Raw genomic sequence first — 23,500 nt, forward strand, 5'->3', positions numbered from 1 at the left:
GCCAGTAACCATTGCTATATGTATATACACTCACCGGCCACTTTATTAGGTACACCTGTCCAACTTCTTGTTAACACTTAATTTCTAATCAGCCAATCACATGGCGGCAACTCAGTGCATTTAGGCATGTAGACATGGTCAAGACAATCTCCTGCAGTTCAAACCGAGCATCAGTATGGGGAAGAAAGGTGATTTGAGTGCCTTTGAACGTGGCATGGTTGTTGGTGCCAGAAGGGCTGGTCTGAGTATTTCAGAAACTGCTGATCTACTGGGATTTTCACGCACAACCATCTCTAGGGTTTACAGAGAATGGTCCGAAAAAGAAAAAAATCCAGTGAGCGGCAGTTCTGTGGGCGGAAATGCCTTGTTGATGCCAGAGGTCAGAGGAGAATGGGCAGACTGGTTCGAGCTGATAGAAAGGCAACAGTGACTCAAATCGCCACCCGTTACAACCAAGGTAGGCCTAAGAGCATCTCTGAACGCACAGTGCGTCGAACTTTGAGGCAGATGGGCTACAGCAGCAGAAGACCACACCGGGTACCACTCCTTTCAGCTAAGAACAGGAAACTGAGGCTACAATTTGTACAAGCTCATCGAAATTGGACAGTAGAAGATTGGAAAAACGTTGCTTGGTCTGATGAGTCTCGATTTCTGCTGCGACATTCGGATGGTAGGGTCAGAATTTGGCGTAAACAACATGAAAGCATGGATCCATCCTGCCTTGTATGGAGCATCTTTGGGATGTGCAGCCGACAAATCTGCGGCAACTGTGTGATGCCATCATGTCAATATGGACCAAAATCTCTGAGGAATTCTTCCAGCACCTTGTTGAATCTATGCCACGAAGAATTGAGGCAGTTCTGAAGGCAAAAGGGGGTCCAACCCGTTACTAGCATGGTGTACCTAATAAAGTGGCCGGTGAGTGTGTATACAGTATATATATATATATATATATATATATATATATATATATATATATATATATACACACATACTGTTTACACAATGTTGTAAGTGAATAATGTAACAAACGGATGATATTAGCGATTAGCTTTTTAGTAAAAGAAACTGATTATGTGATTAAGTAATTATGACAGACAAAAAGTCTGTGTTTCTCTCCTATTTTTAAAGCAATTGATGGCGCTGATGGCAGAGAAACATATATAGTAACAGCAGAATGAGCGAAGCTTTACATTAAAAGATTGCTAGAATAATCATCAGGCATGATTGTAATATTGAAGTTTCTATTATATTTTTCTTTTTAATGTAGTAATCCTAATTCTTTCCCCAATGAACATTTGGCTTTGTGGCCCTGATAAAATGTAAATATGGCACCCTAAATGCCAACATATTTCACTATTATGTTAAAACATGTAAGACACATTTTTCCTGCCCATTTCAGTTAGTTATACGAGGACCGATTGACTATGTTCAAGTTGTTTGATGCTTGTTTACCTAATTCATTTCACAGTATACTAAAGAATTACTCAGAAACCCATACTCTATCCCCATAGCAGCATATTTATTGTGTACACTAGCTGATGTGCTGCTGAAAATAATAATTATTGTTCCTTCAACAACAATGTAATCACCTGATACACAGTCTCTAAAACAGTAAAAGGAAAAACAATGCAACAATTGCAATATATATACATATATGTTGATTTGGACTTTTTCACTTGAATTTTTTTTCTGCGGTGGTTCTAGTCTCTAAAACAGTGTAGAGTGCATACCAGGCTCTCTCTTCCTCTTCAGTTGCTCCAGAGTACACAGAGTGAAAGAAATTTGGTCACCTGCAGAGTTGAAGCGGTTGCTTCACTCAACTTAATCTATGGACCTGGTCAGTGTTTGCTGGTTTAGACAGGAGTTGCATAGATGTCCTGAGCTTCTGGGTTCCCTGTGTCACATTTGATTTACTAGCCTGGTGAGGCAGGTGGCTACAGTCATATTTCTATTAGTTTAAATCATATTGAAAAGTTGTATATTTCTGGCTATTAAGCTAACATACTGGAGCCATACAATCATAATTTCATAGTATTTGTCATTGTGTGATCAACCTCAATCAATTGGATATTGTCATGATCCAGTCTGGAGTTTGTTTTCTGCTTTCCTCTCTCTGGACTGGCTATGCGGGGGTTTACCCCCTCTGCCTTGTTTTGGAGCTGGCTGGGCTTTTTCCGTCCTCTGCACTCTGCTGGCCAGCATCAGTGATAGTTCATGCTTCCAGGCTAGAGCAGCTGACCCTTATACCATGGTGATCCTTCTGCCTCTGAATTCCCATATTTGTTTGAGACCCATTCCCTATCCCTGACTTAGTGTTCAATTGGTGGTTTTCCATACAGTGTATGACTCTGCCTGATCTCTCTTTACCCCCGCTTTTTGCTTTCCGGCTGTGATACATCATTCCCCAACATGCTTTGACTTCTGGCTTGTTCCCCCAACTTCGTCTTATGTCTCACGTTTTGGATACCGTGCTCCCATTTGGCTCTGATTTCTGGCTTGCCTCTGACTTTAAGCATCGCTGTGACCTCTGGTACTTCTGCTCCTGACAGTTTCTGACTCTGCTCGTCTGCCCACTCTTTCTTTACCTGTGACATCTGTGCGGCTGCTTAGTGTTGTTATGATGTGAGTGTGCAACCTCCTTTCCCTCGCCAGCACCCCCTTGTGGAAGTTGCTCTAAACTGCACTGCAGCCGCATTACATATATTAACTTTATGAGAAACTTATCGTTTGCCCAATCATTATAATTTCTTAATTATGCAGATGTAAAATTGTGTATTAATGCAATTTTCATGGATACTTGATTTGGCAATTTCAGTTGCACCAGCTGATGGTAAATATCTACAAGTCTTTTTTCAATAAAATTATAGTAACATTATCTGAAACAATAATAATAAGATGTGGGACATTTTTTCAAAATTCCCAAACAAATGACTCTTCTCTATCTTGCTTAAACTCTCACAAACATTGGTCAATATTTCTTGTTAATGATACAGATTGTTTCAACAAATCTAGACATTTATGCGACTCAAGCATTATAGAAACAGCATAACACATGCTCATTACAAATTTTAACGATGAATGGGATGCCTCCTAAAACTTGTTTATCACTTAGAAAACACATTATGCGGAATAAATGTCTAAAATTTATTATTGGAACTTGAATGCTCTGCATTATCATAAAGAGAAATATAGCTATAACCAACTTTCAATTAAAGATTACCTTAATATGAACAAATGTGTAGCAAATAATTGTCAATAATATGGCAAGAACTCAAGAAGTTAATATTGTAGCAATAAGTAGAGAGCTTCAAATTTGTTGTAGCTACACAATAGTATTGCATGCAATTATCCTTGGTACTTGCTTTTGTGTTTCATACTGTATTTAATCATTAGAATACTAGTCAAGAAGTTTTTAACTTTAAGGTGCAAAACATTGATGACTGTATTATCTGGAGATTGACCTTAAATTGAATAATAACAAATGTAAAAATAAATAAATAAAAAATATATAAACAGTAACTATTTAAAATATTTAAAATCTACCTTCACAAAAAACAATCTTTTCCAGTCTAATGAAACCCTTAAGTCTATGTATATTACCACTTATCTTTAACCCCCTAGTGACAGAGCAAATTTGATACTTAATGACCAAGCCAATTTTTACATTTCTAACCACTGTCACTTTATGAGGGTATAACTCTGGAACGCTTCACTGTATCCAACTGATTCTGAGACTGCTTTTTCATGACGTATTGTACTTCATGGTAGTGGAAAAATTTATTTAATATAACGCGTTTATTTATGAAAAAACAGATATTTGGCCAAAATTGTGAAAATGTTGCCATTTTTAAACTTTTAATTTTTATACACTCAAATCATAGAACGGTATCACACAAAATACTTAATAAATAACATTTCCCACATGTCAACATTACATCAGCACAACTTTGGAAACATAATTTTTTGTTAGGACGTTATAAGGGTTAAAAGTTGACCAGTGATTTCTCATTTTTCCAACAACATTTACAAAACCTTTCTTAGGGACCATCTCACATTTGAAGTTAGTTTGGGGGGCAATATAACAGAAAATACCCAAAAGTGACACCATTCTAAAAGCTGCAGGCCTCAAGGTGCACAAAACCACTTTAAAGAAGTTTATTAACCCTTCAGGTGCTCCACGAGAACTAACTAATGTGGAAGGAAAAATGAACATTTTACTTTTTTCACAATATGGACTACAAAATTTGTTGTGCAATGTCTCCTGAGTATGCCATTCCCAGGTTTTTATAGCAGCTGTGATTGTTGACAAAGAACAGCTGTCATCATCCTAACTACCATTATCCTGATTGCCACTGCACCAGGGCAATTAGGAAGAGCCAAGCAAAGCGCTTGAACTGCCATATCTAAGGTGATACTCCATTTCTGGGACAGCTGCAGGCTGGTATTTTTAGGCTGCGAAGGTTCCAATGACCAGGGTCCTTCCCAGCCTGATACTACAAGCTTGCAGCTGTCTGCTTCTCATTAGCTTTTTATCAAAAATAGGGGACACACACACATAATCTATCTATCTATCTGTCTTTCTATCTATCTACCTACCCCATATTTATCTATTTATTTGAACATATAATAACATACAATAACATACAAAAGAGACAAAAATGCATACAGCAAAAACGCATAAAAAAGCAGGGAAAAACATAAGTAAGCTGAGGTGTGGGATTGATGTGGAAATTTAGCCACATTAAAGCCTGAACAAATACTGAGAGTGGGAACATAAATCTATGACAACATTGTTCCCAGCACCTAGCAACCACATGCATCCAGGCATCTTCCTCATGCTGTTCTTATTCCATTTGAGAGCTGTTTACATCCATTTCAGCAATTTTCCTGCCTGCTGTTGAGGTCTGCCTGATAGATGTTTGAGTTTCCCATTGACTTCCATTATACTCGGTACTTGAGTTGAACCTGTCCGAGGGTTCGGCCTGCTCAATTCAAGTACCGAGCAATTGAGGATTTTTGAGCTCGATCATTACTATTGATAAAGTTTTCCCATTACAGTACCTTAAATATTAAGACAGTGGTACAGTATCTTTAAAAAAATATTTTTCTCTTTCAGCTGGTGCTTGAATTGTAGTTCAGCATATCAACTTCTGTAGTCTCAATACATAACAACTTTAGATTCCATATGATTGTTGTTAAACTCTGTTTTAATATATAGCTTTATTTACATTATTTAAATTCATTTATTATACATAATGTATAACAGGCTTAACAATCAGCTATCATTCCTGGAGTGTTAGATTCCCATAGGAAACACACTTTTCTATAAGGTATGAACATGGATCGCCCCTCAAGGGCCGTGGGCTACTCGGTACCGGGTCCTTCGGTTCACAGGGGGATGTAACGGTGGCTGACCCAGTCCGTGACCCTGGGATGTCCGTATAAAAGGGAAAGGTCTTTATAGTGATAGAGTTTATGTTCGTGACGCCACCTGTGGTATTCGGTCAGGGTGACCGACGCTGCTTTAAGGGGTCCGCTGGGGTGATGTTATGGCAGCTAAATGGTATACCTTACCACAGGTGAAGTATGTCCCCAGGGCTTTCCGGTGTGTAGACGGTGGATGGTAAGAGGTGCACAGAAGAACGAGGACACAAGGTTGCATTCTCTTTACCTTTACTGAAGACTTCAGCATCCACAGTCCAGAGCACCAGACCACAGGGTAGGCAGAGTCCAACCGATTTGGAGGCAAGTGCCTATGGCTTAACATAAGGGTCTCACAGATGCGATGTTTCGCTCTCTCTGTCACCCATATAGGATAGGACAAAACCCATATGACTGGTGACTTGAGCCTGTTTATAGGGTCTCTTAGATAACCCGGCTCTGTAGGTGTCACCATGCCTACTGGGTGTAGGTGTGGACAGGTAACCTGCAATTAGCTGTCCTGCCAGTCTCTGAAATAAGGCGTAGAGGTCCTTACTCCCTCGGTGTTCCGGATACTGGGATGTTGCGCCTCAGAAGGCAACAGCTTGAGTGGGTCTGGTCCCTTTATGGTATCCTCTCCTTTGCTTTGACTTCCTTCACGCTCGCTGCAATACAATTCTGCCTTTCAACGTCTCTTTCTGGGAGCTGCAGCTCTGAGGGCATGCACAGCTCCGTTAACCTTCTGTCCTCCTCAGACTCTGGTCTGGAACTAACAGAACTCCTGCCTGGAGCTCTGCCAGGAGCTGCCTAACTTTTCCTACAGACTACCAGTTATCTGTATATATGGGGAGTGTCCTAATAAATAGGAGCAGGGGCTCCCCTTGGTGGCCTGGAGTGTGAATGGATGTAGCATGTTTGTGATACCTGGATGCAGTTATCCTTCTTTGCCACCAAACGCAGTATCACTCTCCACGAGAGGAAATCAATACTACTGTGATGACCAGGACCCTGGGGAGCCGCACTCCCCCGTTAAATCCTGTACTCCTGGACTGGGAACAGAAAACAGCAGTTACAGGTTAGCAAAAGACATACAATTTTTTTAAAAAATGCAATAAACTTATAAAACAAATTAATACAATAGCTAAGCTTCCCTTTATGGGAGGTGAGGACACTTGAATGTTGCATGAACTATTTACATTGTGGATCCACTTCTAGGAACAATCTAATGGAACAGTGCAACAATTGACTAACTATGAAATACGATGACCCTTACGGGTATACTATCTCTTAAGTGCTAAGGCAAACATTCTATCTTTATTCAAGTGCAAAGTTTTCGTCCAACCCCTGCAGGTTACTTTTGTTTCTCTTCATTTTATCAAAGGTGCATCAGGATATCAGTACTCACTATCGACTATATTGAAACACCATTCTAACTAAATTCAAATTTCAGCTTTCATTACTAATAACTATATTAACTCTTTAATATATTAACATTCCATCTTGTAACATACAAGTCTATCTGTCATAGTGCAACTATTAAACATCCCCTTTAAGGGTTCAAACAATATTCAAGTCCTTTTTTTAATACTGAGGTAGTGCAAATGTATCAATCACATTAATGTTCAAGTCAATCAGTAATGTTATAACAGTTGGAAATCACAGTTCAGGCACAATTCTTGCACAGTCTTTAGGTGCACATGACCCGATGCATGAGGTTTAGTAGATCCTGTTCATAACGCCAAGTTGGATTGTCCCCCAAGGGCCGTGGGGTACTCGGTATACCGGGTCCTTCGGTTCACAGGGGGATAGAGTTTATATTCGCGACACCACCTGTGGTATTTGGTCAGGGTGACCGATGCTGCTTTAAGGCATCCGCTGTCAGGACTCTGAACATTTTTTACCTTTTGAGCATTACTGCCCTCTTCCAAGATGGTGTCTTTGGTCTCATGTGCACTGTGTCTTCCTGCTATAAAACTTCACCCCATCCTTCAGTCTGTGCTAGAGTATTCTGCCTTGCATCCAGCTCCTGACCTCTGATTATTTCCTGACTATACACCTGCTCCTGTGACCCGTGTGGTGATCCTGCTATTCTGCTCTGAGTTCCTGCTGCATACACAAGTTTGCAGTAATCCTCCTTCATCTGCTGCTCGTGTTTTACTTCATCTGCATTTACTGGACATGTAAGCTGCTGCTGCTTTGCTATAACATGAGACTATTAACCAGGCCTCCCTGGTTGAGCTAAGATATGATTTGATCTGCCTATAAGCATATTTATCTGTGTCTGGACTAAGACAAGGATTTATTCGTGTCGAGTATCCTCAAGAATAACTGTGCTTCATAGACTTTCTGCTTGATTGCATTTTTCTCTGAAGCCTGCTAAGCTGCGTTTATTATTTGCACCAAGTGTTGTGCACCTGTTTGAATCACCGTGTGATAATATAGACTTTACCACTTATAAAACTGTGTCCTGTAGTTGTCTTGTTCCACGCAAAGAGTTACCCCTATAATTATTACAGGATACTCTAGCCTAAAAAAAAAAGAGACTGCTGGAACAATGACTGCAGAAAGCAGATTAGAGCAGGTGTTTTCCATAATTAGATCACTGCAGAAAGATGTGGAAGGTCTGCAAAAGAAGTTTGGAAGCATTGAACTCAATCAACAAGTGTTTAGACAGACTTTGCAGGACTTGAGCAACCGCATGGCAGCCCAGGAAAACAAACTTGCTGGCATAGAGTCCCAGTATAGATGGGCTTTTCAGGACATAAGCACACAAATAGCTGCACAAGTGACTTTACCCTCTGGGCAACCGCCACCAGCTAGCCCACCTAAGTTGCCCCATTCAGATTTAATGGTGATCGCGACAAATTTCGTGGCTTTGTGAATCAATGTATGCTATATTTTGATGTGCAAGATGACCGTTTTCCTACTGATAGATCCAAAGTATTGTGTGTAATAATGCTACTGACCTCACGAGCGCTCGCCTGGGCGAATCCGATGATTGAGTCTCGTGACCCACGGTTAAATGACTTGGATGATTTCTTGGCCGCTATGGCATTAATGTTTGATGACCCTAATCGCCATGCAACCATTGAATCTGCTTTGTTGTCTTTACGCCAGGCTAAACGTTCTGTTATTGAGTATGCCACTGAATTCAGGAGATTGGCGGTAGATACCAATTGGGACAGTTATGCACAATTGCCTATTTTTAAAAGGGGTCTGTCTAGTATTTTAAAAGATGAACTAGCCCGCTCTGAGTCACCACAAGAGCTAGAGACATTCATACAGCATTGTGTGTGCATAGACATTCGACTTACTTAGCGTAGGCAGGAGAAATTTGCTGCATATAACCGTGTTTCTAACTTTTCCCTTCCTTCCAAAGAGCCTGCAGGTAAAACCTCTCGGGAGGTGGAGGAGGCACCCATGCAAATTGATTCCGTTCAGAGGCATGAGATCAATGAGCGCCGGGAGAATTGCCTTCATGAAAGTCTATGTTTCTACTGTGGCCAGTCTGACCACTTCTTGATCAATTGTCCTAAGTGTCCTAGACGGCCCAACAAGGTGCTGGCAGCAATAGGGGAGTATGACAACTGTGATGATGAATCTGACATCTCTGAATGTAGCCTGCCTTTAAACACTGTATTCCATTCACTTTCTATGACTTCACCCCCAAGGAGCTGAAGGAAAAGAACTCTCACTGTTCTCTCCCTATTAAGATCCTGTGTTCAGGACAGTGGATTTCTAGTTCAGCTATGATTGACTCTGGTGCAGGTGGAAATTTCATGGATATCGAATTTGCCAAGGAACGTGGTATTAAAATTCAGCAAAGAGCCTCTCCAATTACCATGGAAACAGTGGATGGGTCACCATTAATCTCTGGGCCTGTGGATCAGGAGACCGTACCCCTTGAAATTTTGTTGGAGCCTAATCATCAGGAGCAACTTTCTTTCTTGCTAATTTCTTCTTCTCATTTTCCTGTGATTTTAGGCATTCCTTGGTTGCGTTCTCAGAACCCAATTATCAACTGGGAGACCAAGGAGATTATCTTCCCAACAAGGAGCAACTCAGCGTTAACAGAAGCTGTCCCTGAGTCCACGACTACGGAACCACATGTACAGGTATTTTCTTTACCTCCAGCTTATAAAGAGTTCTCTGACATCTGTGACAAGAAGAATGCAGATCAGCTTCCTCCACACAGGCATTATGACTGTCCCATTGAGCTGCTTCCTGGGGCAGCCTTTCCTTTTGGTAATGTATACCCTTTGGCGGCACCTGAGCTTCAAGCCTTAAAAGAGTATATTGATGAAAATCTGGCCAAAGGCTTCATATGTCCTTCTTCCTCACCAGCAGGGGCACCTATCTTTTTTGTAAAGAAGAAGGATGGGACCCTGAGACCCTGTGTTGACTATCGAGAACTCAATAAGGTAACCGTACGAAATCGTTACCCCTTGCCTCTGATTACCGAATTACAGGAAAGAGTCCGCCATGCTAAGGTGTTCTCTAAACTGGATTTACGTAGGGCTTATAATTTGGTGCGTATTCGTCCAGGGGATGAGTGGAAGACAGCATTCAGATGCCGGTATGGACACTTTGAATCTCCTGTGATACCCTTCGGGCTTTGTAACGCCCCTGCAACATTTCAACACCTTGCTAATGACATTTTCAGAGATTTGTTGGACCAGTTTGTAGTGATCTATTTGGACGATATACTAATCTTTCCTGACTCTCTACAGGAACATGAAGAACATGTCAAAACTGTTATAAGACGTCTGAAAGAGAACCATCTGTATATTAAGCTGGAGAAATGTGAGTTCCATCGTTCTGAGATGCAGTTCTTAGGTTATATCATCTATCCCCAGGGGCTGAACATTGAATCTGGTAAGATTCAGGCTATCCTTGACTGGCCGGTACCCAAGAACGTTAAGGAGGTCCAACGTGTTATTGATTTTGCAAATTTCTACAGACGCTTCATTCAAAATTTTTCTGATATTGTCCGTCCCATTACTTCCTTGACAAAGAAGGAAAAGCCCTTTAAGTGGTCATCACAGGCTCAAGAAGCTTTTGATCGGCTTAAAATCTGTTTCACATCAGCACCACTGTTGATACACCCAGATCCAACACAACCTTCCATTGTGGAGGTGGATGCTTCTGATAATGCTTTGAGGGCTATTCTATCCCAAAGAACTGGAGAGAAGGGTCTGCTACATCCTTGTGCTTTCTTTTCCCATAGACTAACCTCAGCAGAGAAGAATTACGATGTGGGAGACAAGGAATTGCTAGCTATTATTGCGGCTTTCAAAGAATGGAGGCATCATCTGCAAGGAGCTGCACAACAGATCATAGTACTAACTGACCATCGCAATTTAGAGTTCCTTAGATCAGCTAGATGTCTTTCTCCTCGTCAGGCTCGTTGGAACGTATTTTTAAATCAATTGAACTTTGTTATCTCGTACCGTCCAGGTTCTCGTAATGGGAAGGCTGATGCTTTATCCCAAATCCATGCTGCGGATTCCGTACCTGGAACCCCGTCCAAGACCATTCTATCTGATGCCAATTTCATCGGAGTTATCCACGATCAGGACTTGTGGAAGGAGTGCAGGGAGGCCTATGAAGGTGATGTATTTCTGGCCTACCCACCTGTGGATATTAATCTTGTCTTTAAGGGTGGCATGTGGTTCAGAGATCAATGTATCTATGTCCCGGAGGTTGTCCGTCTGCAGATCCTCAAGTTGGTACATGACTCCAAGTTGGCTGGTCACAGGGGGGTACAGAAGACACAAGAGTTTCTGAGCCGATTCTTCTGGTGGCCAACTTGCCTGAAGGATGCCAAGGACTATGTTCTCTCTTGCGAGGTATGTGCCCGTTACAAGACTCCTCATGTGGCACCTACGGGTCTTCCACAACCATTACCGGTTCCATCCTGCCCTTGGGGGTCTATATCAATGGACTTTATTGTGGAGCTGCCTACATCAGGGGGCATGAATATAATCATGGTGGTAGTTGATTGCCTGACTAAAGCTGCTCATTTTGTTCCGTGCACCGGCCTCCCCGCAGCTAAAGATACAGTGAACTTGGTTATACAGAATGTCTTTCCGTTGCATGGGGTTCTGGATGAGATCATCTCTGACCGTGGAGTACAGTTCACTTCAAGATTCTGGAAGGGGTTTTGCTCTGCACTCAATATTAATGTCTGTCTCTCTTCTGCTTACCATCCCCAGACAAATGTTCAGACTGAGCGTACCAACCAGACACTGGAACAATATCTAAGATGCTATGTCAGCCATGTCCAGGATGATTGGTTGGAGTTGCTGCCGTTAGCCGAATTTTCATATAATAATTCTCAGAGCGCCTCCACTAAATTTACACCTTTCTTTGCCAATCTGGGTTATCATCTGTGTATTTTACCTAGGTCTCCAAATAATTCTCAGGTTCCGGCAGTGGAGGAAAGGCTGACTGCGATGAGACAAAACCTGGAGGTTCTGAAGGAATCCCTGACCACAGCTCAAGAACGTTATAAGAGATCAGCTGATAGATTCCGTAAACCTGCACCCATGTTCAAGGTAGGAGATTCCGTGTGGTTAGCAACTAAGAATCTGAAGTTAAACGTTCCTTCACAAAAACTTGGACAGAAATTCATTGGCCCTTTCAAGATCAACGGTATTGTGAGCTCTGTGGACTGGCGGCTGAAGCTGCCTAGGACAATGAAGGTACACCCAGTTTTTCATGTATCTTTACTAAAGCCTGTGTCTCCTAATACCTTCCAGGGACATGTTGTGCCACCTCCGTAGCCTGTGGTGATTGATGGGCAAGAACAATTTGTGGTGGAGGAAATTATTGATTCCAGGATTCGCAGGAATCGGCTCCAATATCTGATAAGATGGCAGGGATATCCCCCTGAGGAAGACTCTTGGGAACCTGTGGAAAACATCAATGCCCAACAGAAGATTTCTCGTTTTCATCAGAGATTCCCTGAGAAACCAGGTCCAGGATCGTCCTGAGGCCCCTTCTAAGGAGGGAGTAATGTCAGGACTCTGAACATTTTTTACCTTTTGTGCATTACTGCCCTCTTCCAAGATGGCGTCTTTGGTCTCATGTGCACTGTGTCTTCCTGCTATAAAACTCCACCCCATCCTTCAGTCTGTGCTAGAGTATTCTACCTTGCATCCAGCTCCTGACCTCTGATTACTCCCTAGCTATACACCTGCTCCTGTGAACCTGTGTGGTGATCCTGCTATTCTGCTCTGAGTTCCTGCTGCATACACAAGTTTGCAGTAATCCTCCTTCATCTGCTGCTCGTGTTTTACTTCATCTGCATTTGCTGGATATGTAAGCTGCTGCTGCTTTGCTATAACCTGAGACTATTAACCAGGCCTCCCTGGTTGAGCTAAGATATGATTTGAACTGCCTATAAGCATATCTATCTGTGTCTGGACTAAGACAAGGATTTATTTGTGTCAAGTATCCTGAAGAATAACTGTGCTTCATAGACTTTCTGCTTGATTGCATTTTTCTCTGAAGACTGCTTAGCTGCGTTTATTATTTTCACCAAGTGTTGTGGACTTGAGTTCTCTCTGCACCTGTTTGAATCACCGTGTGATAATATAGACTTTACCACTTATAAAACTGTGTCCTGTAGTTGTCTTGTTCCACGCAAAGAGTCTCCCGAGTTATCCCCTATAATTATTACATCAGCTGGGGTGATGTTATGGCAGCTAGATGGTATATCTTCCCACAGGTGAAGTATGTCCCCAGGGCTTCCCGGTGTGTAGACGGTGGATGGTGAGAGGTGCAGAGAAGAATGAGGACACAAGGTTGCAGTCTCTTTACCTTTACTGAAGACTTCAGCATCCACAGTCCAGAGCACTAGACCACAGGGTAGGCAGAGTCCAGCCAGTTTGGTGGCAAGTCCAGAGTCCCATTGTCCAGGTGGAAATCAGTAGCCTTCCCTTGCACTGCAGTGGTGTAGTCCCTTACTGCCTATGGCTTCACATAAGGGTCTCACAGATGCAATGTTTCGCTCTCTCTGTGCCTCATATAGGATAGGACAAAACCCATATGACTGGTAACTTGAGCCTGTTTATAGGGTCTCTTAGATAACCTGGCTCTGTAGGTGTCACCGTGTCTCCTGGGTGTAGGTGCGGATAGGTAACCTGCAATTAGCTGTCCTGCCCATCTCTGAAATAAGGCAGCATAGAGGTCCTTACTCCCTCGGTGTTCTGGCTACTGGGATGTTGCGCCTCAGAAGGAGACAGCTTGAGTGGGTCTGGTCCCCTTCAGGTATCCTCTCCTTCGCTTCGACTTCCTTCACGCTCGCTCCAATACAATTCTGCCTTTCAATGTCTCTTTCTGAGAGCTGCAGCTCTGAGAGCATGCACAGCTCCGTTAACCTTGTCCTCCTCAGACTCTCGCCTCGAACTAACAGAACTCCTGTCTGGTGCTCTGCCAGGAACTGACTAACTTTCCCTACAGAATACCAGTTATCTATATATGGGGAGTGTCCTAATAAATAGGAGCAGGGGGCTCCACCTGGTAGCCTGGAGTGTGAATGGGTGTAGCATGTTCGTGATACCTGAAGGCAGTTATCCTTCTTTGCCTCCAAACGCAGTATCATTCTCCACGAGAGGAAAGCAATACTACTGCATCGGGGCTGGGGCGCCGCAAACATATTTCATGATACCTCAGAAATGAACCTTTATATTAGTAAGTGCACAAATAGTAGTTTCCTACTTCCTGTGAAAAGCAGAATACGTAGATAAAGAGCATGAAAGTCACTTAGAAAACATGAACCTTTTTCATTAAAAATCCACAGGATGGGAAGGCCGGCAGTAAAATAGCTTTGGTTTGCAAAGCATTGCTTGTCTCAAGGTATTTTAAGAACACATTGCTGTACTGTTTTAAAATATTGAACGTTAATGGTAGTTTTTAAGAAGCATTATGAATTTATAATATTCCTCAAGAAATACTGTATAGTGATATTTTAAGGTAAAATAAGGCAGATTTTATTGCATTTTTTAATAAACATTTCACTATTATAATTGTTTTTATTTATTTTCTCACATATATAGCCCTTTAATTGCACAGCACTTTACAGACATCAGAATAACTTTCCCCTTTGGGCTCACAATATAAATTATACTGTAATATTATTATTATTATTATTATTATTATTATTATTATTATTTATTTTATTATACTTCTTTGACTTTTAATTATTGTTTCTTTATAACAATGCTGATTTTATTATCATTACACATAATAGCTTTCTAAATGGAGGTGCCACAGTGCTTTTACGTCCTACGTGTCTGTAAGCACATTCTCTTTTTATCTTATTTGTAATTTAGACTCATTAGTTACATAAATATTAAGTTTTAGCTTAATCTACTTTGTATTACAACAAAAGTAGATTTCCTGAATCACAGGCTGACAATATTACTCAATTTGATGGGTGGGCAAAAGCCACATCTTGACTTACCTCCCCCTAGCTCCATTCATTTTCTTAGAGATGCCCAAAACTGACCTGAAGATGCCATAAGTCGCAAAATGTTTGCGCAACATTGCAATTGTGAAAAAATATTACAAGTTTTTTATAGTGTTTCTGCCAGTTTTCTGGCTTAAGCATGTTGATGAATCAGTCCCTTATTGCCTGTATTTTGCTTAACAAATTTATGTATGGCTTATGACAAATTTAACAAAAAATATGTTTAGTAAGTAAATATTACAGACCATATAATAACGCAAAAAAAAAAACTAAATACATTTTTGCTGCTCTACATTTAGTTTTGGCTTACCCACGTACAAAAGAGTTTTCAGTAATGAGGAACATAATAGTGTAAATAACAAAAATGGTCTCACACACCAATCCACCACCACTCATCCATACCATTTCTACCACCTTTACCAGTCTATAAGTTTTCGGCCAAAAGCGTATATTGCTTTATCAATATTAACAGTTATGCAATATTACCCCAAAACGAAAAAAGTGAATCACAGAGAAAAAATTTCATCAACTACAATAACTTTAATAATAAATAGTTCTGAGAGACATGATCATTAGAATGTACAGTACAGACCAAAATTTTGGACACACCTCATTTAAAGATTTTTCTGTATTTTCATGACTATGAAAATTGTACATTCACACTGAAGGCATAAAACTATGAATTAACACATGTGGAATTATATACTTAACGAAAAAGTGTGAAACAACTGAAAATATGTCTTATATTCTAGGTTCTTCAAAGTAGCCACCTTTTGCTTTGATGACTGCTTTGCACACTCTTGGCATTCTCTTGATGAGCTTCAAGAGGTAGTCACGGGAAATGGTCTTCCAACAATCTTGAAGGAGTTCCCAGAGAAGCTTAGCACTTGTTGGCCCTTTTGCTTTAACTCTGCGATCCAGCTCGCCCAAAACCATCTCGATTGGGTTCAGGTCTGGTGACTGTGGAGGCCAGGTTATCTGGCATAGCACCCCATCACTCTCCTTCCTGGTCAAATAGCCCTTACACAGCCTGGAGGTGTGTTTTGGGTCATGTCCTGTTGAAAAATTAATGATGGTCCAACTAAACACAAACCAGATGGAATAGCATGCTACTACAAAATGCTGTGGTAGCCATGCTGGTTTAGTATGCCTTCAATTTTGAATAAATCATCAACAGTGTCACCAGAAAAGCACCCCCACACCATCATAGCTCCTCCTCCATGCTTCACGGTGGGAACCAGGCATGTAGTGTCCATCCGTTCACCTTTTCTGCGTCGCACAAAGACATGATGGTTGGAACCAAAGATCTCAAATTTGGACTCATCAGACCAAAGCACAGATTTCCACTGGTCTAATGTCCATTCCCTGTGTTCCTTAGCCCAAACAAGTCTCTTCTGCTTGTTGTTTGTCCCTAGCAGTGGTTTCCTAGCAGCTACCTTACCATGAAGGCCTGCTGCAAAAGTCTCCTCTTAACAGTTATTGTAGAGATGTGTCTGCTGCTAGAACTCTGTGTGGCATTGACCTGATCTCTAATCTGAGCTGCTGTTAACCTGCGATTTCTGAGGCTGGTGACTTGGATAAACTTATCCTCAGAAGCAGAGGTGACTCTTGGTCTTCCTTTCCTGAGGCGGTCCTCATGTGAGCCAGTTTCTTTGTAGCGCTTGATGGTTTTTGCCACTGCACTTGGGGACGCTTTCAAACTTTTCCCAATTTTTCGGACTGACCTTCATTTCTGAAAGTAATGATGGCTACTTATTTTTCTTTACTTAGCTGCTTTTTTCTTGCCATAATACAAATTCTAACAGTCTATTCAGTAGGATTATCATCTGTGTATCCACTAGACTTCTGAAAAACACAACTGATAGTCCCAACCCCATTTAAAAGGCAAGAACTCCCACTTATTAAACCTGACAGGGCACACCTGTGAAGTGAAAACCATTCCCAGTGACTACCTCTTGAAGCTCATCAAGAGAATGCCAAGAGTGTGCAAAGCAGTCATCAAGGCAAAAGGTGGCTACTTTGAATAACCTAGAATATGAGACATAATTTCAGTTGTTTCACACTTTTTTGTTAACTATATAATTCCATGTGTTAATTCCAATAGTTTTGATGCGTTCAGTGTGAATGTACAATTTTCATAGCCATGAAAATTCTGAAAAATCTTTAAATGAGAAGGTGTGTCCAAACTTTTGGTCTGTACTGTATACAAAAGATAGTAATGATGGGGGTGGTGACACCTAAGTGCCACGCCTGGCAGGGTTAAAGTAAAAGTACAAAAACAGAATGAAAAAAAATGTCCGTTCAATGATGTAAGTCAAGTATTGTGATGCAGTGACCCCTGTTACAGCTAGGGGGCGCTGCATGTGCTTCTCAGGATATGCCTGGAGGCATATCTGTGGTTATAATGGTTGAACTAGCCACCTCCCACCTATGGGAGTGGCTACAAATATATAATGTGACTATGTGGGTCACATGGAAGGAAGAGGGCTGGACCTGAGTGGTCTGTGTGCCAGGTCCTGGAGGGCCTCTGTGTTGGGAGGGCCTGGGAGTAGGACTAGATCCCTGAAGAGCACATGGGGGAGGCCTTGGTCCTGGGGACCTGTGTTTTGGACGGTCCCAGATGGGTATGGATGTCCTGAGCAGCACACAGAGAGGACACATGTGCAGAGTCCATGATGGCACTGCATTTGGGGAAGCTACAGCCCATCTGAGGATCTGGACTGTCAGGTGGCCTGGTGAGCAAGGCATTGCCCGGAACGGTGATCCCAGTTCGGCAGCTTCCCTGAGAGAGTACTGACAGGAGTCAGCGTATGGAGCTCCTGGAAGTTAACCCAGCATATGGGGAACCGTGCAGTCACCCATGGTAATTGGACGGAGTAAGGTCCAGCATGATTAGAGACTGCAACCGTAATTTTGTATGTTGGTGTCTGTTGTGCTCCATGGACATTAATGAACTGTATGGCGTGGGGTCACCCACGATAACTGGACAGACACAGAGGTTCGGCGTGTTTAGTGACCGCGTTTCAAAGCCGTATACTATGATGTGAAGATTGATGTAAAGACTGTTTGCTTGTTGTTCATATTTCTGTGGTTTATGATGCCATAATAAACCATGTGGACTGTTTAAGTGGAAAAACCATGCCTAAGTGCTTGAATCCCATGCCAAGCGAGTGTCCCCCAATACACTCATTAAGTGCAATCTTACAGTATATAGAGGGAGGTAGCAGGGCTATATCAGACAATAATATGATTTTAAGGCTAAAAAGTGGCTCACACAAATACGCAAGTGCAGACACAGATATGGATACAAAGATAATCAGACGGATACAATATAATATGGGGAGATACACTCAATTTAGCCAAATCTTATGCAAAGTCCGTTATCCCAAACTAAAAACCTCTAATGCTAAGCCAAGTGTGCATAAGAGCTAAATAAGACAAGAAGGACAGTAGTTAAATCATAGCAGTAGTAATAACCTATATGCCAGACGTGGGAGAGAGGCCCTTTTGAAAAGGCTGAACAAACAATTTAAAACAAAGGAAGAAATATTTGGAAGATACAAACCATAAAAAAAGATTGGGCCTAGGTATGGAGATGGCAGTAGGAACGTATTATCAAATTAGGTGTTGTTGTGTTAGGTCACTCACTCAACTGCTACTGTTGGCTTTTTTTGAAGGAAATATTGAGATTCTATGGGGTGAAACTAGTGTTTTCTAGGACAGCACATTGAGCTGTTGCAATAAGGTGGACATAAAATACTAGAGAATACCTGACTTACTTTTATGACAACTTGTTCAATTTATTTTTATAAAATTCAGATACTTAATGTATGGCATTACTCGCAAATGAGTGACAATATTTTAGTGAGCACCATTTTTTAACACCTAAATATAAAGGTGAATGCAATGTACAGGTCCAGCCACCTATCCCTCAATAGAGAAAAAAAATCAATCAATTTCTGCCACATTACATTGTTCTTCACACAGCATAATTAACCTAACATTCAGTGTTCGTTTAATTATGAGCATTTTTCCTGGGTCATTACTCCTGCTGAAGTTATATCATTTGTGTGTCAATTATGGTGCACAAGGGTGGTCATTTATACAATAAACCTCAATGGGGCACTTATACAGCTCCAATATTGTGATGAAACTGTAATGCTATTAAACAGATTAACCCAGACAGCTATTACATGAAAACAATTGAACTAAAATCACAACTAAGCATGGAAGCATTGACACCTATACAAAGGAAAGAAAGCTATTGTATTTCATACCCAAGTGGGAAAAAAAATCAAAGAAAAGTATTAGTAACTGACAGTCACCATAATCTACTTCATCAGATAAAATTAAATCAAATATCCTAGTTATCTAAAAACTATGCTAATTAAATTCAAGACACTTTTAATAAAAAGAGACAGCATGTTAAAAAAAATAGTGTCTTGAGTCTCAATGGCACGGAATGGGTTCGATTAACATTTAGGAAGGTCAGAGAGGAAAATGCTATGTTGTTTACGCAGACAGAAGGTCAAAAGAGTGATCTTACTAAATCAATAGTTTCTTCAGACTTTTTTAGATCTTTAAAATTAGACTCATTTAAAAGAAAATGTTTAAAGACTAGCTTGTTAAATCTATCTCTTGCAGTGAATCTATTTATTACTTGCATTGAAATCTTTAAGATTTTTCTTAAGAAGTTTCTCTTACCTGTACTGTCATCATAGGCGATTGTAACTGTTTTCCACTTGAAAAACTGCACCAAATCAAGAATTGCTCGACTCAGTGAGGAAAAGTCTGGGTATAAGCTGACATAGAATGAATCCCTGTTATCCGAAACTTGATGTTTCCAGCGAGTTTGAATGTGTGGAACCCCAAGGGCATTACATATAGACTGCACTGCATTAGCCGAAGAGCTGTGCGATGGTCCAAATATAGCTGCAACTCCGAGTGACAACTGTTCACAAGCTAAAGAAAGAAAAACAAATAACTGTTAGCTGTATATAATAAAATATAACTCATTATATAAGTATAGCAAAATATAGCAACATTTACTTTACCAATTTGGTATGAAATGAAGATGCATTCAATGTTAAAGCGTTAAAAAAGTTTTCTTATGAATACAACCTTTTCAGATGAAAGCATGGCCAGAGATCAACCTGTTGTACCAAATCTAGCCATGTTATTAAGATAGATGCAGCCAATTTTGCATTTCAATTAAGATTGCTGTTACAGGGGACTAAAATGAATGTTAAGTCATGTAATCCAGAAAGGTTGACCCATCAGGGGCCAATAACGGGATGTGCCCACGATCTAAGAAGTGGCAGCACTTTGAACGCATAGTATGTTCGCTCCGTCCACAGCTCTGCCTTTTATTGAAAGACGGTAAATCTGCATGTGTTCATTGAACCTTGTGGATTTACCGCATTCAAAATATTTCCTTTGATGCAATTTCTGTTGCAGAGACTAGCATCTTAAAAAAAGAAATTTACATACTGCGGTCTTGAAAGACGCGTCACATGTCAGTGTCTGCGGGTATGCTGATTTGTTCCTGATTGTGGGCACACACCCTAATAGGCTACAGTGCAGGGGGGGGGGGCTAATATTAGGCATGTGTTCATAGACCCAGCATCAACATCGCTTGAATGGCGCTGGTCCAGGAGAAGTGAATTTGCTGTTTTTTAAAGTGATGCACTGTTTTTTAAGAAGTATTCTAACTAGTGGAGAACCCCTTTAAATGTAATAATTTGCCATAAATTGATACTAGTTTAATTTACAACCTAGTAACTTGGAAGAATATAGATCATGGATGACCAATGGATATATAGGGGATTGGATATCCCTTGTCAAATGCATCCACCACATCCATCTAGTAAAAAAGTACATGTTAAACATATACCTGTTTAGAGTTTTAAAGAGACAGGTAACCAACTGATGTTTGCCTTAAAGATATTTTATGCCATACTTCTTAATATATGTTTGTTTTAAAGACAGTCTAAGGAAGGACACTTATGTATATCTAAAGGACATGGTCCACTAGAGCAAAAACCATTTTGTGCAAGCATGTCTAATTGGGGGGAATCCTGAAAAATATTGAAAATCCTATTCTAAATACAGTAGTGCTCAAAAGTTTACATACCCAGGCAGAATTTTTGTTTTCTTAGCATTTTTCTCAGAGAATATGAATGATAACACCAAAACTTTTTCTCCACTAATGGCTAGTGGTTGGGTGAAGCCAATTATTGTCAAACTACTGTGTTTTCTCTTTTTAAATCATAATGACAACCCAAAACAGCCAAATGATCCTGATCAAAAGTTTACATACCCCATTTCTTAATACGGTGTATTGCCCCTCTAACATCAATGACAGCTTGAAGTCTTTTGTGATATTTGTGGATGAGGTTTTTATTTTCTCAATGTTAAAGCTGTCCACTCTTCTTGGCAAAAAGCGTCCAGTTCCTGTTAATTCCTGGACTGTGTAGCATGAACTGCATGCTTGAGATCTCCCCAAAGTGGTTCAATGATATTTAGGTCAGGAGACTGAGATGGACGCTCCAGAACTTTCACTTTGTTCTGCTGTAGCAAATGACAGATTGACTTGGCTTTGTGTTTTGGATCGTTGTCATGTTGGAACATCCAAGTACATCCCATGCGCAGCTTCTGGGCTGACGAGTGCAAATTTGCCTTCAGTGTTTGCTGATAATGTACTGCATTCATCTTTCCTTCAACCTTCACCAACTTTCCTGTGCCTTTGTAGCTGACACATCTGCCAAAACATCAGCGATCCACCTCCATGCTTTACAGTAGGAATGGTGTGTTAGGCATCAGGATTTTCTTGCTGCACGGGATTGATCCCAGGCTGTGTGGGGTGCTATTGTCTACCATTTGGTCCCGGCCACTGGAACTGCTGCTCAGCATGTACATCGGTCCCAACATCTTGCTCAAGCTCGTGCTACACCTTTGGCTACTGCTGGATCTCCAGTTAAGTCTATAATAACCAGTATATTGCATGTGCCGCATTGCGTACTGGATTCTAAGTCTAGAAATTAATTTACTGAGCATGTCCTTAATGTGTTGCCTTCTCATTGGTGCTTGGACGTCGCCTGCTCTAGTGATGTGACAGATCTGGATTAGCCCACGTGCGTTGTCAGAGTGAGTGCTTGGGGTAGAGCTTTGGGTATAAAAGGCTCTCAGTGATGCCCACAGGCATGCTAGTACCATTTATGTTTGGCTATGTGGGAGGAGACTCTACCACTCTGCCTGCAAGTGTTGTATGTCTGTCTAGCTTTGGGACTGTACACTTAGGCAGGCAGCTAGCATCTGTGGGGGTAATAAGCCACTTGGCTTAGCATCTTGTTCCTACATGTGTGCAGTTAGCACAGTAGAGTTCCAGAGCAAGCACAACCCTAGTCAGGGTATTAAGCTCAGAGCATCTGTTCTATTTCTGTGTGCGAATGACAGCTCAGTTGCCGAGCATTTTTTTCATTTCTGTGTGCAAGCGACCCAGCTCTGTTGCAGAGCACCTCATTCATTTCTGTGTGCGAGTGACACAGCTCTGTTGCAGAGTATCGCTTTCATTTCTGTATGCGAGTGGCACAGCTCTGTTGCAGAGCATCTCTTTCATATCTGTGTGTTCAAGTAATCGTTCACCATGTGTTCCATCATTGTACTCTAGCAGCAGTTTTCCATCTCTCCACAGTGGACCCCGGGTTGCGATTGTGCTTTATTATTTATTTTATTTAGTGAAATTCACCATCCCTAACAGCATACTAGCACCAGGGTCTGGTTAGCAATGGCGGACAAGCAGCGATTTCAGCAGTACATTCAGCAGCTGGAGAGCAGGCTGTCCACTTTTGAGTGGGCGACTGCAGCTGTTAATGTTGCTGCCATGGAAAATCAGGCAGCCAGCCAAGCAGTCTTTAAGGCTTCAGCTGTGGCACTGGTACCATGTTTTTCGCTACCCGAGAAATTTTCATGGGACAGCAAGGTCTGCAGATGGTTTGTGAATTACATCTCATTCCACCTGGAGTTACTGGCTTCACGATTCCCAACTGAGCAAACCAAGGTGGGGTTACTGATTTCTCTTTTGACAGGCAGTGCATTGAAGTGGGCTATGCCATTATGGGAGCGAGAGGAACAACTGATTCGTAATGCCTCTCATTTTTTGTGTGCCCTGAATGAGGTCTTTTTGGGGCCACAAGTTACCCATGATACTGCACTCCAACTCCTGGCTTTAACTCAGGGTTCCTTCATGGTTAGTCAATTTTCCATCCAGTTCCGTACACAGGCTTCCAAGTTGGAGTGGTCTGATAAGGTCCTGATACCTATTTTTTGGAGGGGTTTGGCAGATCATGTCAGGGACGCTTTGGCCACTAGGGAGATTCCAACTACGCAAGAAGAATTGATATCAGTGGCCACTCATATTGATCTGCTGCATGCTGAGTGGGGTTTGGAGTGAGCTCAGTAAATCTGTCTTTCTATTGGCTCCGAACTTCGTCAATCCTTTGTGTCCTCCAATTCAGGCTGACAACTCAGTAGAACCCAAGGATGTCTCCCGAGCGGAATATGTCACCTGCTCTGTACAATCACAACTGACTAGTTTTGCTT

At 41.4% G+C, this 23,500-nt stretch overlaps 1 protein-coding gene across 2 annotated transcripts in view; it reads right to left on the reverse strand.

Annotated features, from left to right (window-relative positions):
* The window catches only part of GRIK2 (glutamate ionotropic receptor kainate type subunit 2), a 1,301,067-nt gene that overhangs the window by 772,310 nt on the left and 505,257 nt on the right, over positions 1 to 23,500 (reverse strand). For both annotated transcript variants that reach the window (XM_077289658.1, XM_077289656.1), the window contains one exon: positions 19,604 to 19,861. In XM_077289658.1, the coding sequence (XP_077145773.1) occupies positions 19,604 to 19,861 (258 nt within the window). The remainder of the gene's footprint in view (positions 1 to 19,603; positions 19,862 to 23,500) is intronic.

Source organism: Ranitomeya variabilis, chromosome 2 (genome assembly GCF_051348905.1).
Source record: "Ranitomeya variabilis isolate aRanVar5 chromosome 2, aRanVar5.hap1, whole genome shotgun sequence".
Lineage (NCBI taxonomy): Eukaryota > Metazoa > Chordata > Amphibia > Anura > Dendrobatidae > Ranitomeya > Ranitomeya variabilis.